At 49.0% G+C, this 14,500-nt stretch overlaps 4 protein-coding genes across 4 annotated transcripts; 1 reads left to right on the forward strand and 3 right to left on the reverse strand.

The window, feature by feature from the left end:
* Positions 1 to 2: 2 nt before the first annotated feature.
* Positions 3 to 3,896, reverse strand: EDB82DRAFT_511880 (uncharacterized protein). Its single transcript, XM_025737178.2, has 3 exons — positions 3,114 to 3,896; positions 970 to 2,860; positions 3 to 923 (listed from the first exon to the last, which is right to left on the reverse strand). The coding sequence occupies exons 1-3, from the start codon at positions 3,527 to 3,529 to the stop codon at positions 162 to 164; spliced, it is 3,069 nt and encodes a 1,022-aa protein (XP_025592064.2). The 5' UTR covers positions 3,530 to 3,896; the 3' UTR covers positions 3 to 161.
* Positions 3,897 to 6,451: 2,555 nt separating this feature from the next.
* EDB82DRAFT_511883 (Pre-mRNA cleavage complex II protein Clp1-domain-containing protein) lies at positions 6,452 to 8,173 on the reverse strand. Its single transcript, XM_025737179.2, has 4 exons — positions 8,070 to 8,173; positions 7,230 to 8,022; positions 6,917 to 7,183; positions 6,452 to 6,865 (listed from the first exon to the last, which is right to left on the reverse strand). The coding sequence occupies exons 1-4, from the start codon at positions 8,103 to 8,105 to the stop codon at positions 6,603 to 6,605; spliced, it is 1,359 nt and encodes a 452-aa protein (XP_025592065.1). The 5' UTR covers positions 8,106 to 8,173; the 3' UTR covers positions 6,452 to 6,602.
* An 89-nt stretch (positions 8,174 to 8,262) lies between these two features.
* Positions 8,263 to 9,570, reverse strand: EDB82DRAFT_511884 (Argonaute complex, subunit Arb1). The gene has a single exon (XM_065608912.1). The coding sequence runs from the start codon at positions 9,511 to 9,513 to the stop codon at positions 8,347 to 8,349; it is 1,167 nt and encodes a 388-aa protein (XP_065463216.1). The 5' UTR covers positions 9,514 to 9,570; the 3' UTR covers positions 8,263 to 8,346.
* Positions 9,571 to 12,484: 2,914 nt separating this feature from the next.
* Positions 12,485 to 13,739, forward strand: EDB82DRAFT_528937 (inositol polyphosphate kinase-domain-containing protein; the record flags this gene model as incomplete). The annotated part of the gene is made up of 2 exons (XM_025737181.1): positions 12,485 to 12,534; positions 12,680 to 13,739. The coding sequence occupies 2 exons, from the start codon at positions 12,485 to 12,487 to the stop codon at positions 13,737 to 13,739; spliced, it is 1,110 nt and encodes a 369-aa protein (XP_025592067.1).
* Positions 13,740 to 14,500: the final 761 nt, after the last annotated feature.

Raw genomic sequence — 14,500 nt, forward strand, 5'->3', positions numbered from 1 at the left:
TTTCGACAGGAAATATATTGACTAGAGGATAATAACAATAAGTGTAATACCAAACAATTTGAGACCGTGTACATATCCCAAAACCTGTCCTCCGATACCTTCTCCAATAACTTCACCAATACATCTACAGCACCGATTTTTACTCACTTCGTCTATTGCATTTAGACGTCAACCTGACCGGTAATAGGGTGGGCTTCAATACCCCAGCTGAACCGTCTCTTCATGGCCTTCCAAGTCTCGATGAGAGCAACGTAGACGATCACGCAGCCAGCGACAACTCCCCACTCCCAAGTGAGACCTTTGTGCTTGAAGACCTCAGTGTTGAGGTAGGGGATGTACACGATGGGGAAGATCATGACGAAACCAGCAATGACAGACCAGAAGAGGAACTTGTTGTGGTAGATGGTCTTGAACACGGAGAAAGGACCCGAAGCACGCTCGTCCATGTTAAACAGACTGCGGTGGAAGTGCTTGACCTCCCAAGCGGTGACCAACAACAAACAGGCCAAGGTGGAAAAGGTTGTGGCACGAGCACGGTAAACAAGGTCACAGCCCTCGGTTCCGCTCTCATTACAGTGAGGGACCATGTTGTAGTAACCTTGACCAGACGAAGCGTAGTTGACAATCATGAAAGCGGCCAGACAAAGAGAGCCTGAGCAGAATCCATAAACGAGCTGATCGCGGACGAGGTCAAAGGTAAAGACACCACTACGCAAGCTGCGAGGAGGTCTGCGAAGGATATCGGGAGAAGCCTCCTCCAAACCGAGACCCAGAGCCAGAGGTGACGAGGTAACAAGGTTGGCCCAAAGAATCTCCAGAGGAGAGAGGGGAAAGACGGCGGTTCCGTTGACATCCTTAAAAGCAAGACCAATGAGCAACAGGACGACCTGGGCCAGATTGGAGGTGAGAAGATGCAGAAGGAACTATACCAGTTAGTAACCTGTCAGAAACGAGAGTCAAGTAACATACCTTTTGGATGTTGTCGGCAAGTCGTCGACCTTCTTGGATACCAGTAACGATAGAGGCAAAGTTGTCGTCGGTCAAAACCATGTCAGCGGCCTCCTTGGCAACATCGCTACCACGGTCTCCCATGGCAATACCGACATCAGCCTGCTTGAGGGCTGGGGAATCGTTGACACCGTCACCAGTCATGATACAGAAAGCTTTGCGGCGATGGAGAGCCTCAATCATGCGGACCTTGGTAAGGGGGCTGCAACGAGCGAGAACAACAGGGAGTTCGTCCAAAGCATCAATCTGATCGTCGCTGAGAGCGCCAAAGTCGGCGGCTGCCATGACGGTGTTGGACTTCAGACGAATGTCCTTGTTGAGGATACCAACTTCGTAAGCAATGGCAGTGGCAGTCTTGATGTGATCACCAGTAACCATGTGGACAGTAACACCAGCGGCACGGCATTGAGCCACGGCACCAGCAGTTTCAGGGCGGGGAGGGTCATAGAGACCAGCAAGACCGACAAACTGGAGGTCATTCTCGACCTTGGCACGATCATGACAGTCCTGAACGTCGCCATTCATAGGCTTGGTGGCGATGCAAAGCACTCGCAGGCCTTGGCTAGCGAGTTCCTCGGCCTTGAGAAGAATCTCTTTCTTGAATTCTTCGGTTTCGGTAAGTTTAGTGAGAAGAACCTCAACAGCACCCTTGGTATAGACGTGTCGGGTTTGCTCGATTTCGTTGCCGTAGACGACACTCATAAGTTTGCAGGAGGAATCGAAAGGATGCTCGGCCACCAGGATGTCACCCCCAGAGGTGTTGCGACCGAATCTCATGGCGAAAACCTTGAGAGCAATTTCGGTCGGCTCACCAATAGCCTTCCATTCGGTATCCTCAGACGTAATAATGCTGCTAGAATCTGTCTCGGGCTCCTTCTTGCCATCACTGACTGTAGAGTTGTTGCAGAGAGTAAGAACCTTGAGGAAGGTGTTCAAGCAGCTTCCAGCCAGATCAGCGGACCACTTGACAGTACCACTGTAAGGGTCATAGGGGTTGGCGGTACCTTCAACGGTACCTTGGAGATCGCCACGGAGCCAGACCTTTCGGGTGATCATGCGTCCTTGGGTCAGTGTGCCGGTCTTGTCGGAGCAGATGTTGGTGACACCACCAACAGCCTCAAGAGAAGGCATCTGTCGAACAATAACATTACCGCGGACCATTGCCTTGGTGGCAACGGCCATGGTGACGGTCAAAACGGCAAGGAGGGACTCGGGAATAACGGCGACACCAACACAGATTCCGTAAAGAAGAACTTCATCGGTAATCTTCCAGAGACTGACAGAAAAGACGATGATAGCAAGAAGAATGGCAAAGGCGAAAAGCAGCAGGGCAAACTTGCTAAGAGTGACCTGAAGAGGGGTGCCTTCGAGACCAAGGATTCTGCGGCTGAACTGATAGAACTTCCACGCGAGGCGGTTAATACCGCTCCTCTGGGTATCATCGTTCTTGTTCTTGCGCAAGAGTTCGGCGATTTGACCGACCTCAGTCTCCATACCGGTAGCGATAACAATACCAGTGGCTCGACCACGAGTGACTGAGCTTCCGGAGTAGGCCAGGTTGATACGGTCTCCCATGGGCATATCAGGGTCGGTAAAGATGACCTCAGGCTTTTTGCTGATGGCAATCGATTCACCGGTGAGAAGTGCTTCATCGGTAGACACGTTGATGCCTTGGACCAGACGCAAATCGGCAGGAACAACATCACCAGTGGCCAGGGAGACAATGTCACCCTTGACAAGAGTTTCAGCCTTGACGGTTTCACTCTGGCCATCGCGGATGACCTTACACTTGGGAGTGGAAAGGGCGTAGAGCGACTGGATGGTCTGCTCAGCGCGGTAATCCTGGATCAATCTGGAGTGGATGTTAGCATACTGCGAGAGAAATGGTGGCTAGATGAGATCGGATTGTCAGCTTCAGGGTATGGCACAGGATTCGACCTCGGTGCTTGGGGCTTCAGGCCTTACGCATGGCAAAATCACAGGCTTCACCATATGGCAGCAGGAACAAGGAACAAAGGTGTAGCAAGTGCAACAACGAAGTGGGGAGTTGTAGCAACAGCAAGCGACAGCTCGTTAAGTGAGCTTTTGACGCAGCAAAGACATACCCGACAACGATGTTGAGTACAATGACGGCGGCCACGACGGCACCCTCAATGTAGTCCGAGATAGCAAAGGACAGAGCGGTCACGGCGATGAGGACGACAGTCAAGGCATTGGCAACCTGCTGGATAAAGATCTCATAGAGGGAGATACCCTTGGCGCCTTTGATGGAATTAGGGCCATCCCGAGCAAGTCGGGAGGCAGCCTCCTCGCTGCTCAAACCATGGTCAACGTCGGACTTGAGGTCCTGGGCGACACGATGAGCAGAGAGCGTATGGGGAAGAATTGGCTTCTCTATAGCTAGGTCGGGGGGTTCCGCTATAGGGGGCTGGTCATCCTGACCTGCAGCGACGGTCGACGAGTCCGACGTGGTAGTGGCGTGAACTGCACCATTCGCGGATTTAGATTCGGTTTCTCCCATCGAATGGGTGTTGGTATAAGCGAAAGCTGGGGTGAGAGATTGGGTTTGGCTGGGAAGAATCAGCCAGAAAAAGGTAAACTTGAAAGAAAGTTGTAGATGTAAGATAAAGTAGGCCTGAATAGAGACCGCCTAAAGCACGATGTCTGGGTAAAGAAGAAAGGAAAAGTCGTGGAAGAAGGTCGAGGGGTGGCACCTTTTATCTACAAGCGGGAGGCTGTAGAGGCCGACGATTAACAAGAGAGGCTCTGCCTTTCTCAAAGATGGGAACCGACACCTATCCCAACTTGAAGCCCACTAGACTTAGACGCATGGCGGATCCAATCAAGGCGATACGGCAAGACAGGGAAGGAACGGTGCATCAGTACACTTAAAGTGAAGCTTCCTTACGGGATACTGGTGGGGTTGCCCCGCATTTAATTAACACTGTGCTTTCCTCTGTTGCTGTCATCAGTGTCATCAGTCAAGCTGCATTATCAAGCAATCCATCTTGACAACTGTATAGACAGTAATATCATCTATAATCACTTGAACTCTTCATCTCCCAGTTTCCATTGTTGTTAAACAAGCTTTAGCCAACCTCTACAAGAAGATCGTCAAGATTGAGTTTGGTGGGACCAGAACGACTTCACTGGTCCTATCAAGCGGGAGACTTGAAAGAGACAACAACTTAGTCCAAGCTAACAAAGACAAACCATGTACCCCCATGTACCACTCTTGGCATGCAGTATCTCGTGGCAGCCAAGCGAATCAAAGCTTACCTTGCCAAGGTCACGAGGGGTTGCAAGGGATCCAAGTTGCGCGTCGGATCATCACCTTTCTTCCTTGTGTTCCGTACGGAGTAGGTCTGTCAATTCGGTTGAATCGCGTCATCTGTTGTAACCGACGGAATGATTGATATCAATTTGTTTGTGACACTTGAGTCAGTGTTTGTCTTTGACATATGCAGGGGAATAGCAAAAATCTATCTATTGGACAAGACACATGACCGTGTACAAAAGCACACAATACTGGCAACGCAAACATTGCCTCTATCAGTCCAAACTCAGCTACTGTGCCAGCTTTCTACTTCTACTGTCCATTAGCGTCTGTCGTCAGCAGGACCGCGATAACTCGTTGCAATCGATATCCATTGACCACAACCAATCACACTGCACGTTTTACTCTCGCCTTCTCTTAAAGAGAGAATGCTTGTTTTAACTTGGCATGGCTTGGGCTTGGCATACAACGACGTTATGGAGCTGTACGGACCAATTGATCATGGTCTGCTTCGCCTCGGCCAAGAGAATTGAGAATCACCTGCTATAACAAAAAAGGCCTGGTCATCTTGGCAGTATGTAATGAATGTCACTACAGTACGATTCAAGTGTCATGTTCTTTTTGCGGAAACTTGCATCGTTGCATTATGCTGCTTGCCATGCTTGTTTTGTCCGCCGATGACCTCTTTCAGTCTACACCCTGGTTCTTAATTCGTGGTCCAAGGGCCCTGTTTTTGGAGCCTCTTTGGCCCAAAACTTGCGCTAACATTTAAGCTTAAGCATTGGGGTGGCCAGCCAGGGATCTCCCCTCAAAATCGCCGGGCTTGAAACGGGCCTACTCGTTGTTTTAGGGTTTTATGCGAGCAAGTACATCAGAAGTTCCTGTATCCGTAGAAGTTCCTGTTTTCTTGTCAATCCCTATCTGACCTCATTGACTCTGAACAGACCTATTGCGCAGACACGGATACCTTGAACCGACGGGACACTGCACAGCCACGTAATTAACCACAGTGGAGACAAACTCTTTTGATCTACAACCAGGGGAACAATCTTGTTCACTGTGTGAATGTCATCGTCAACAAATGTGCTGGGGATTTCGGCGCCGTCTTTTGAACTCCGGGACGGGGTATAGCAACAAGACAATATCGACGTTCAAAATGTCCTCAAGCTATAGCCAATGGTGGTTCAGCATAATGATAACCCCGGTATCATGAATTACTTCCAATGGGGTAAAGTCCGGGGAAGAAATGGATCCGAGTGTTGATGAAAGTCTAGACTTGTTGCTTCCCCGGATATCAACATACAAGGGTTCCTCATGGCGCTTCAAAGTGTCTCGTTCGCCGAGTAACAGCTCGTATCTCCGCTATTCAACTTAAACCAACCTTGCATCTGCATATCGCACGATATCGTGGAACGAGAGTTTACTGTCTATAGTAGGCTTCCCCGTATGACGTCTCATCCGCATTCTTGGCTTTGACTAGATGCCCCAGTTACCGTCAATCATGCGGGGTATGGGGCATTCGCGTAGGTTTGATACAAATGGAGAAAGATATCTACGGAGAAAGTAGCGAAGTTCGGGATAATTAGGGATCAGGACTTCATGTTGCAACGAGATGCGGCCCGTTGAGCTCGGGGATTCCGATTACTAACTAGCTGACTTGATGAAAGACACAATTTCGATATCGTCTGACTCGGATACAGTGTCGGACATGCCTTGATGTAAAGACTCTCCTGTAGTATCATTATCAGTCCGCATTGTCTGTTTGCGGTTATAGCACAGCCATGTTGACTTGAGAGGACCCTGTGAACAGTCTGCTAGAAGTGTATCGTTCAAAATTACCACAGGTGGACAGACTTCATCCACTGTTGTAGGACCGGATGGTCGTCCATCCTACGCTGACCCCTGAAACTCACTGTGCTTTCATCATGGATATGTAAAACAACTCATCGGCGAGAACACCGAGAATACTAGAAGTAACACGATAATAAAAGTTTTTGCCTGTATCCCGAACTGCGTTCTACGTGCCCTTGTACTGACATCACAAGGAAGGCGGAGGTTACACTACTACTCAGGTGCAGGAGGATGAGTTACGTTGAGTAGACTCACAGTATGATGAACAAGCATTACTTTACACCACATCAATCACAGACCAAAGGCAAAACAGAATGAAAACAGACCAGGCTGTTCCCCTGGTATACGTAAATTATCAACTACTAATGTAGCACACATGCGGCCGCAACTCTGACTCGAGTAACACTACCAACTCTAAACCCCCGACTAACCCCTCGCCAAGCAACAAGGAAAAGAAAGAAACTTCTTATCCGAGGAGATTGATGTACGGTTCTGGCCACTTCCCCCACACAAGCGGTTGATCACCCAACCGTCCGCTCACCGGCGCAAGCAACTTGATCTTGCGACGCTCTTCATCCACATCCGACACGTACAAAAACCCCATCACACTCGCAGCTCGGACTACATCAGGCGCATCCTTAGGCGCTGCGTGCATCACCGCAAGCGTCCAGTGCTGCATCGGCGTGGACGGGTCTTCCCGCGAAACACCCTGGTCGGGATAAGAATGTTCTAGATAACAGTCAGCAAATATTTTCCGTACAGAGGACAAGGGTTTTGTACCGTCGGAGGTGTGGTACACGATGACATTGTCAAAGTCGACTTGTTGGATCAGGGGGCTGAGAGTTCGTTTGGAGTCACCGTAGAAGTATTCTTTGATGGCAGCTTCTCTCACGTGTTGTAAGAAGACTTCGTCGCGGATGACTACACCGTCAGACTTGTCGATTGAAACAACACTGATGGGCTCTCCCAGACTTGTTCGCTCGTTGCCGAATCGCTTAGATAGCTCGGAGCTAATGGTTGAGGAGCCGACCACAATAAGGACATTGACTGTTCCTGTTAGCTGCGTTGTTTCGTACATCACGGTTCAACGTACCTGAAAATTCGTCGACAATATGTGCTACGAGCTCGTGTCCATCTTTGCTTTGCTCAGTAAGACCCATACCATCAATGATAACACCCGAACTCTTCACGTCCTCGTCCTCGCTCAAGCGTGCACTAACGCTACCAGCAAGTTTACTCGTAAGCTCGCGATAAAAGTCAGGATCTTGATCAGGCGATGCCTGTCCGTAGTAAAACACCAAAGGTAGCTTCACGGGCACGCTACTCGGTCCGCTAGTAGGAGTACTTCCCCAACCATCCACAGCTTCGGGGTCCAAGATAGTCGCAAGAACGCTAGCACTCAACGTTCCAGGCAAACTGAGTAGACCCTCCTTCGGGTTCGCGTTGACCACCAAAGGCTGGTATCCCTGTCTTGTCGCATAGCTCGTCAAGGTTCTCGCCAGCGTCGTCTTTCCAACGTCCGCTGGTCCAACGATGAGTACTCTGGGTCCCTCTTTACCCTCTCTAGCGGCCGCCTGTCGCATATCGTTGAGCTGTCCGTGAATGTTCATGTGCGTATTGGCAGGGTTATCGGTTGGGTTCGCATATTCGGCAACAGATTCGGCGTCGCAGCGGCCGTCAATCTCGAGCTCGCAGCCGTGCCAGGTGAGGATCTTTGACTTGACGCCTGCGAAGGTGTAGGCGTTCTTAGGTCCTAGCTCGACGCCATCCTTTTCAGCTGTGCCGGAGAGAAGCTTGACGACAACAGGGGAGGATTGGGAGGTTTGGAAGCGCCATTCGCCCAAGGGTCGGAGTGTGATGACGCGATTGGTCGCGGTGACGGTGGGCTTTGTTTATGTCAGTAGAGTTCGTTTTGGAATTATGCTGTATTTACCTGTGTGGGAATCTGGCCCAAGCCTGGAATTGACATGGTCGCTACATTGACTTTTGTATGAAAGAGAGCGCCGTCGCGATAGTAGGTGAGGTACGTGGGGCTGTTGGAAGCTTTCAGAAGCTTGAGGCAGGGGCCAGAGTAGTATACTTGACATAAATATTAGAGCAGATTATTCGGCAAAAGGACATTAATACTGTCAACCACTATCTATTGATCGTACTTGAGCTACCCTATGCTCGTCTAACTTATCTATTTGACAAATGATTAATCTTCAATCTCATTCTTGTCCATCCCCCTTCCCGGCGTCGTTTTCATTTCCATTAGCATCATGCACCGATTTAGCAGGACGTTCATCCTCTTTTGGCTCCTTGTAGTGTCGCATCATCTCTTGGGGGAGGTAGACGTAGAATGACGGGACGATGCTCTCGATGCTCTTAATAAATCGCAAACCAGCATCCAATTCACAAACGACCGCTTCCATTCTCATCCCTGGCATCATTTTCGACAGAAGAACATCGTCAAAGAAAAGTGTCATGATTTCTTCATCAGTTGGCCATTCAGTAGGTTGTCTCTCCCAGTCGTCCTCAATGACACCCTGCTTGAAGATTGCCTTGCCGACAGGGGCATGATAAGCTGCCTTGTCATTGATGACAAGAGACTTGAACCGCTTGACGATATCGTCGCTGGGACGGAACGTCTGGACCAACTCCAGTGTACACGTGAACTCGCGAGTGATGGTAGGCTTTTTGGTAGTCAATCTTTCGAATAACTCCGGCTCGTCCATGAGTGCAAAAGCCGTAAAAAAGGCAGACGTAGGATCGAAACCCTCAGGACGCTTGAAATCCAAGAACGACCATGACTGCTTGGAGACGTCTTCGGGACAGTAAAGTTCGGCGGCAGCCAGATTGAACTGCCCAGGGAGTGCAGCACAAAGCTCTTGAAACATGGGCCATTCCTCGGCGGCAATCTTGCAGACTTCCATTGCAGCCTTGACGTCGTCTTCATACTCGGGACAGACATTGTGCTGAAGAACGTATCGGAGAAAGTTCTCGACGGTACTGATACCCTCCAGCATGGGCCCCAGTTCACTAGAAGTGAGGTGGACTAGAGTGACAGCGAAGAAACCAGCAGCAACGCCGGCAAAGTCGACCGACCATTTTTCTTCATCGCCGTTGTAGAATCGGTCTCCGGCTGCAGAACTGGCCCAGATGACATCCTTTGCAGTGGCTTGTCGACGCTCAGCGGGGGTGAGGTCCTTCAGTTCCTGCTGGCTGAGACCACCAAAGGTGTTGGGCGCGCAATCGACACCTCCAAGGAAAAGGTACTCTTTGAAGTAAAGAATTCGGGAGCCCTGAAGACGGCGTCTGGAGCGGAAGCGCTGGATGCAAGATTGCATGCGCCTGAAGATGTTAGCAGTAGCTCTTAAAGAAGTGATGGTAGTCATACTCTGCAAAGGGAACGTCACTGGGAGAAGTTAGAATTTACCTCATCGAGTCTGGGGCTTGTAACTTACGGAGCATAGATCTCGTCCGTCTCCTCCTTGGCCTCATCAGGGGTCATGGGCGGATCAGCAAAGAACTCTGTATCTGTCAGTATTGTGTTCCAAAGCGAGTGGAACTCAACTGGTACCCTCGAAACCAGTTCCTCGATCCTTGGGGAGAGCGGTAGGGCCGCGGTGAACGAGCGCCTTGCTCTTCCTCAATTTGCCTTGCTTTGCGACACCTTGAAGCGACGCAGGCAGATTAGGTGGAGGCACAACATCCGCATCGCCGTCCTTGATGTTCTCCTTGTCCTTAGAAGGGACATCATCAGTTGGAGTCGCCATTTTAGAAAGTTGTTGGTGAAGCGATGATTGATGATGGAGAGAAGGAGTTGCAATTCAAGGTGCTGCCGAAGATGAACACTCTCCGTGATCCACTGGATTGGAGTCACGAGATGGAAGATCTCTGTAGAGAAAAGGGATGAAGAGATGAGAAGAATCAATTGAAATAGCTAGAAATCTGTTCATTATTCGAAAAGCTGCTGTCTCAAATTTACCGGCAGCTGGCAGCCGCTGTTTGTACGCACGGCCAGACATCAACGGCAGGCTACTCATCATCTGCATGTTCGCGTCTATATCTCATACTTGTACTCGAATACAATTAATTGTCCATGCGGATCGGGATACATCTCATGAATTAAGTGCATGTTTCTCCTGATTACTCAATATGGGTGCAGACTTGAGTCCAGCAACTCCAACTCATAAGTTAGAATATTGACACCAAAGTCCACAGGCACTTTGAATAGAATAAACAACAATAAAATAACAAGACTACATATTTATTCTACTTAGAAATTAGAAATATAGAAAAACAACATCTCCGAGTCTGCCCGTCACGGCTGAAAGCAAGGCTGATTCTCACGATAGCTTCTCCTCACTAGTGCAGCACCAAGAAACACGCCGGCAAATACGGGCCGACCCATCCCGGTCAAAAAGGGTGCGAAAGCATTGATAAAGGCTAGCTGAATTTCCATTTCTGCACGAGGGGTTTTACAACAGGTACAGAATCACGATTTGATTCGTGGGGGTTTTGGGTCAGTTGATAGAGATCACGGGGAGCTGGCCTAGGAAAATCGATAGGGTGAGATTGTTGGGCTTTCAGGTTGTCCGACTTTAGTGCTCGCTGTTTGTATATTCACGCTCAGTTGCTTATGCTGTGACTCTGAGTCCCGTATTTAGCTCGGATATCTGCACATCGGGTTTGATATGGCGTCTAAGCAGTCTAAGCCATGATATAAACGCGCTGATTCCTTGGATGCATGTTAGGCTAAAGGCATGATTTCCCGTGTTTGTCTCCATGTCTCGGATTTTGTAATTTTTGATACGCTGGTATACAACTGTATATTGCAGTAGTACCGGAGCGAAATGACAAATCTCTTGTCATTCTTCATCATTCCCTAGGTCTTACGTTGGGTCAGAATCGCATACTAAGGACATGATCGATGATGATGCCCAAATTTGAAACGCCAGCAAATACACAAATACCATATGATCAAATTCGTGACCAGAATGTTGACGTGCCTTGCATATGAATCGTCAGGTCCTATCTGCTGGGTCTGATGATGCTATTTACGATGACGTGTAGCCAGCCAAGATGGAAATGATATCTTCTGCAGACGAGTGAGACAGATTAGGCGTACACTTGACCATGGTCCATCTTGGAAATGACCAAAGATCCAACAGAAATGCCATGGAATTCTGCCCAGCCGCTTCTTGCATGGCTCTAACCGGGAGACCCCTGATGGACCACTCTGACAGGCTGCAGACCAGATGTTGGCTGTGGCTCAGCGAGGCAGAGTGCTGCTCATCAGGGTCCAGTCTGATTCCTGTTTGGCCAGTGATTTGGAGATATTGCCGCCAGGGGTCTCGCATCACTTGCGCTTCGGGCCTCGTCTCGCTATCGCTTTAAAGTGTTGCGACTCACGGACTGGCTGTGCAGTAGGACTCTTGTTCACTGAGATTCCTGTAGACTTGCCCAGCCACAATCGCTTTCGTTTGTGATAGTGCTTAGACTAAGTTTTGTTAACTGCTCGACACTAGTAGTTGTATAAACACGAGCTGCCCAGACTAGATAGACAATGTTACAATCAGTACAGTTCCTTGAGAACTATAATTGATTAACTGCTAGGGATTATCTGCACCGCCATCAACACCTTGTTTTTGTTCTGTTACATCCGCCACAGATACTCCTTGGATATCAAAATTGGTGCAAAATCGCCACTCGGATCATCCCCTTCCATTAACCGATTCAACTCACTGACGAAACGGAATTGACCCCTCTTAACAAAGGCCAAGCTTGTCCCTTGACGTGTCGCACCTTGACCAAGAGAGTCAAGACTGGGGCTGATCAACTCCTTGAACCGTTCACTTTTGCACCCCTGAATTCTTGGAATAACTGCATCATCAGGACAAATTGTTCTTTCCTTCTTCTTTTATTCCTTGGTTCTGTATCTGTTATAAAAAGAACACAACGTCAGCGGCAATATTTATTCGTCGTTCATATCTATTTGATCGCCTTGAAAACTCATCTCATTTAGCGCTCTCTCCACTCAAACCTAGCAACCACAGCGCTTCGCCTTGCGCTGAGCTGACTGAGCCACACCCTCAATCCATCGCTCCAGTCCAATCCAACCTTCAGCTTCAATTCCTTTCAACAACTGCGCATCTCTCCACACGTCGTCTCACCGCCCTGACCCTTTTGTATTTCTTATATCCTCTTTCGTCTGTCGCTTCTAGACGTCAATATCAACTTTTCCCCCGCATTGGTTTATTCTTCCTTGTTCATCCAAATCTTATCGTTACACCGACGACCGGCGCGCGCCCAACCTACCGCCACACTCAGAGTTCAAGTTCCGATATGGTCATCGGATTCAGAATGCCTGATCGCAAAGAACTCCGCGATTACAACTACGCCGTCGCTGGCCAGTAAGTCTTTTGTCCCTTTTCGCACTGCATTTGCGCTTCTCATTGAGCATCTTTTGTTCTCCCTTGATTGTGATGTCTGCATTTCTTGGCATATCTGCGTCACAATTCATTCCCCGCGCGCTGCACAATGCTAATATCACTTCAGTGCCGGCACGCTCTGCACTCCTGACGGCGAGCTATTCGTCAAGCCTTGTACTCAGCCCGAGATAGACTTTTACGAGTCTGCCAATCGAAGATATCCCGACTTCGCCGATCTTATGCCCTTGTTTATGGGCTCGCTCCTGTTGACCGACCCTACGGAAAAGGCAATCGACGATGCCGTTGCTGGTGTTATCTCTCACGCCGGAGATCTAAAGACTTCCAAGGAAGAGATTGTCGCATCCGTTACTGAGCAGGTCGCCCATGCTACTGCGTCACGCAAAAAGGAGGGCGGTTCTTGGGTTCCCGCCAAGGACAACAAGATCAAGACCGACAAGGCGGTGGTGCTGGACAACGCCACCTTTGGTTTCAAGAGTCCCAACATTCTTGACGTAAAATTGGGTGTAAGACTGTGGGCCGATGATGCACCTCAACAAAAGAAGCAGCGCTTCGACAAGATCTCGTCTGAGACAACACACGGCACTTTGGGATTCAGAATAGCGGGCATGCGAGTTTACCGTGGATCGGAGGACTCTGCACAATTGGACGAAGCCGATTACAAGATTTATGACAAGGATTACGGCCGAACAAAGGTTACGCAAGAAAATGTTGTCGATGAATTCCGAAAGTTCATCTTCAACAAGGGTGCTGGCATTGACGAAGACCTTGGCAAGGCTGTCTGCGCGGCCTTCATCCGGGACCTCGAAAGGGTTGAAGAGATACTCTGCCGTCATGAGAGCCGCATGTATTCTTCCTCGCTACTTTTCTGTTTCGAGGGTGACGGCCAAGCTCTCCGAAGTGCCATCGAGGAGAATAATGCGCTTATCGACGCAGAGGCCGGTATCGGTCAAGCAGCTCGCACCACCAAGAGGGTTGATAGCGGCATCGCTCTGGATGACGAAGACGAGCTCGACGAGGATTCCGACCTCGAGGCATCACTACCTCAAATCTACTCCCTCAAGCTCATTGATTTTGCCCATGCTGAGTGGACCCCCGGCCAGGGTCCCGACGAGAACACTCTGACAGGTGTACGGAGTCTTTTGCGCATCTTTAAAGAGATGGCGTAATGTCTTGAGAGAAAAAAGCGAAACATTGGCACCTTTGATGATCATGACCACGACAAAAAGCGACGATTCCGATGGGAACACCAGGACGGAATTATGAAGAGAGCATTTGCTTTAGAGGGAAACGGCAGGGATTCTCGATACCCCATGTGCTTAAGCATCCAACGGGAACAATGTAGAACAGTAGCTGCCTAGCAGCTTGGCGCATGGTGTCATGATTAGCAATTTACATTTCTTTAGTTTTTCTATTAGCATAGGATAATACATCTTGTGTCTCAGTCTTGTTGAAGATTCCTCGGTGATCTAGATGAAAGAAAACCAAAGACTAAAGTTTAGGATGGAGAAAATAAACGAACTAAAAGGAGGTCTAAAGTAGATATAGGAGATAAATAAATAGCCTAAGAATACGACTACCTCAAAGATACGATAACTTACCTATTGAACCTGACCGTGCTTTAGAGATTGTGAGGGAAGCCTTCCAAGACATTGAGTGCAACTGCAACAGTTGATGCTCTGATAATTAACCGACCGATGAACGCAACCTGGCGGTTTCATATCTTAAACCAAGGAAGAGATACAACTTTGCGACTCTCCGATAGGCTCTTGTGCTTTCGTTCTTTTCGGCGTGACATGGAAACTAGTGATGTGAAGCGTATATCGTTAATCTGGATCTCGAGAGTCTCGTCGGGGAAGTGGAAGCTGATACCCAGGATATGCGAGTCACCACCAAAAGTGACACAGAAGAAGACCCAAAACAGATCAAG

This window comes from Fusarium venenatum (genome assembly GCF_020744135.1).
Source record: "Fusarium venenatum strain MPI-CAGE-CH-0201 chromosome Unknown EDB82scaffold_4, whole genome shotgun sequence".
NCBI lineage: Eukaryota > Fungi > Ascomycota > Sordariomycetes > Hypocreales > Nectriaceae > Fusarium > Fusarium venenatum.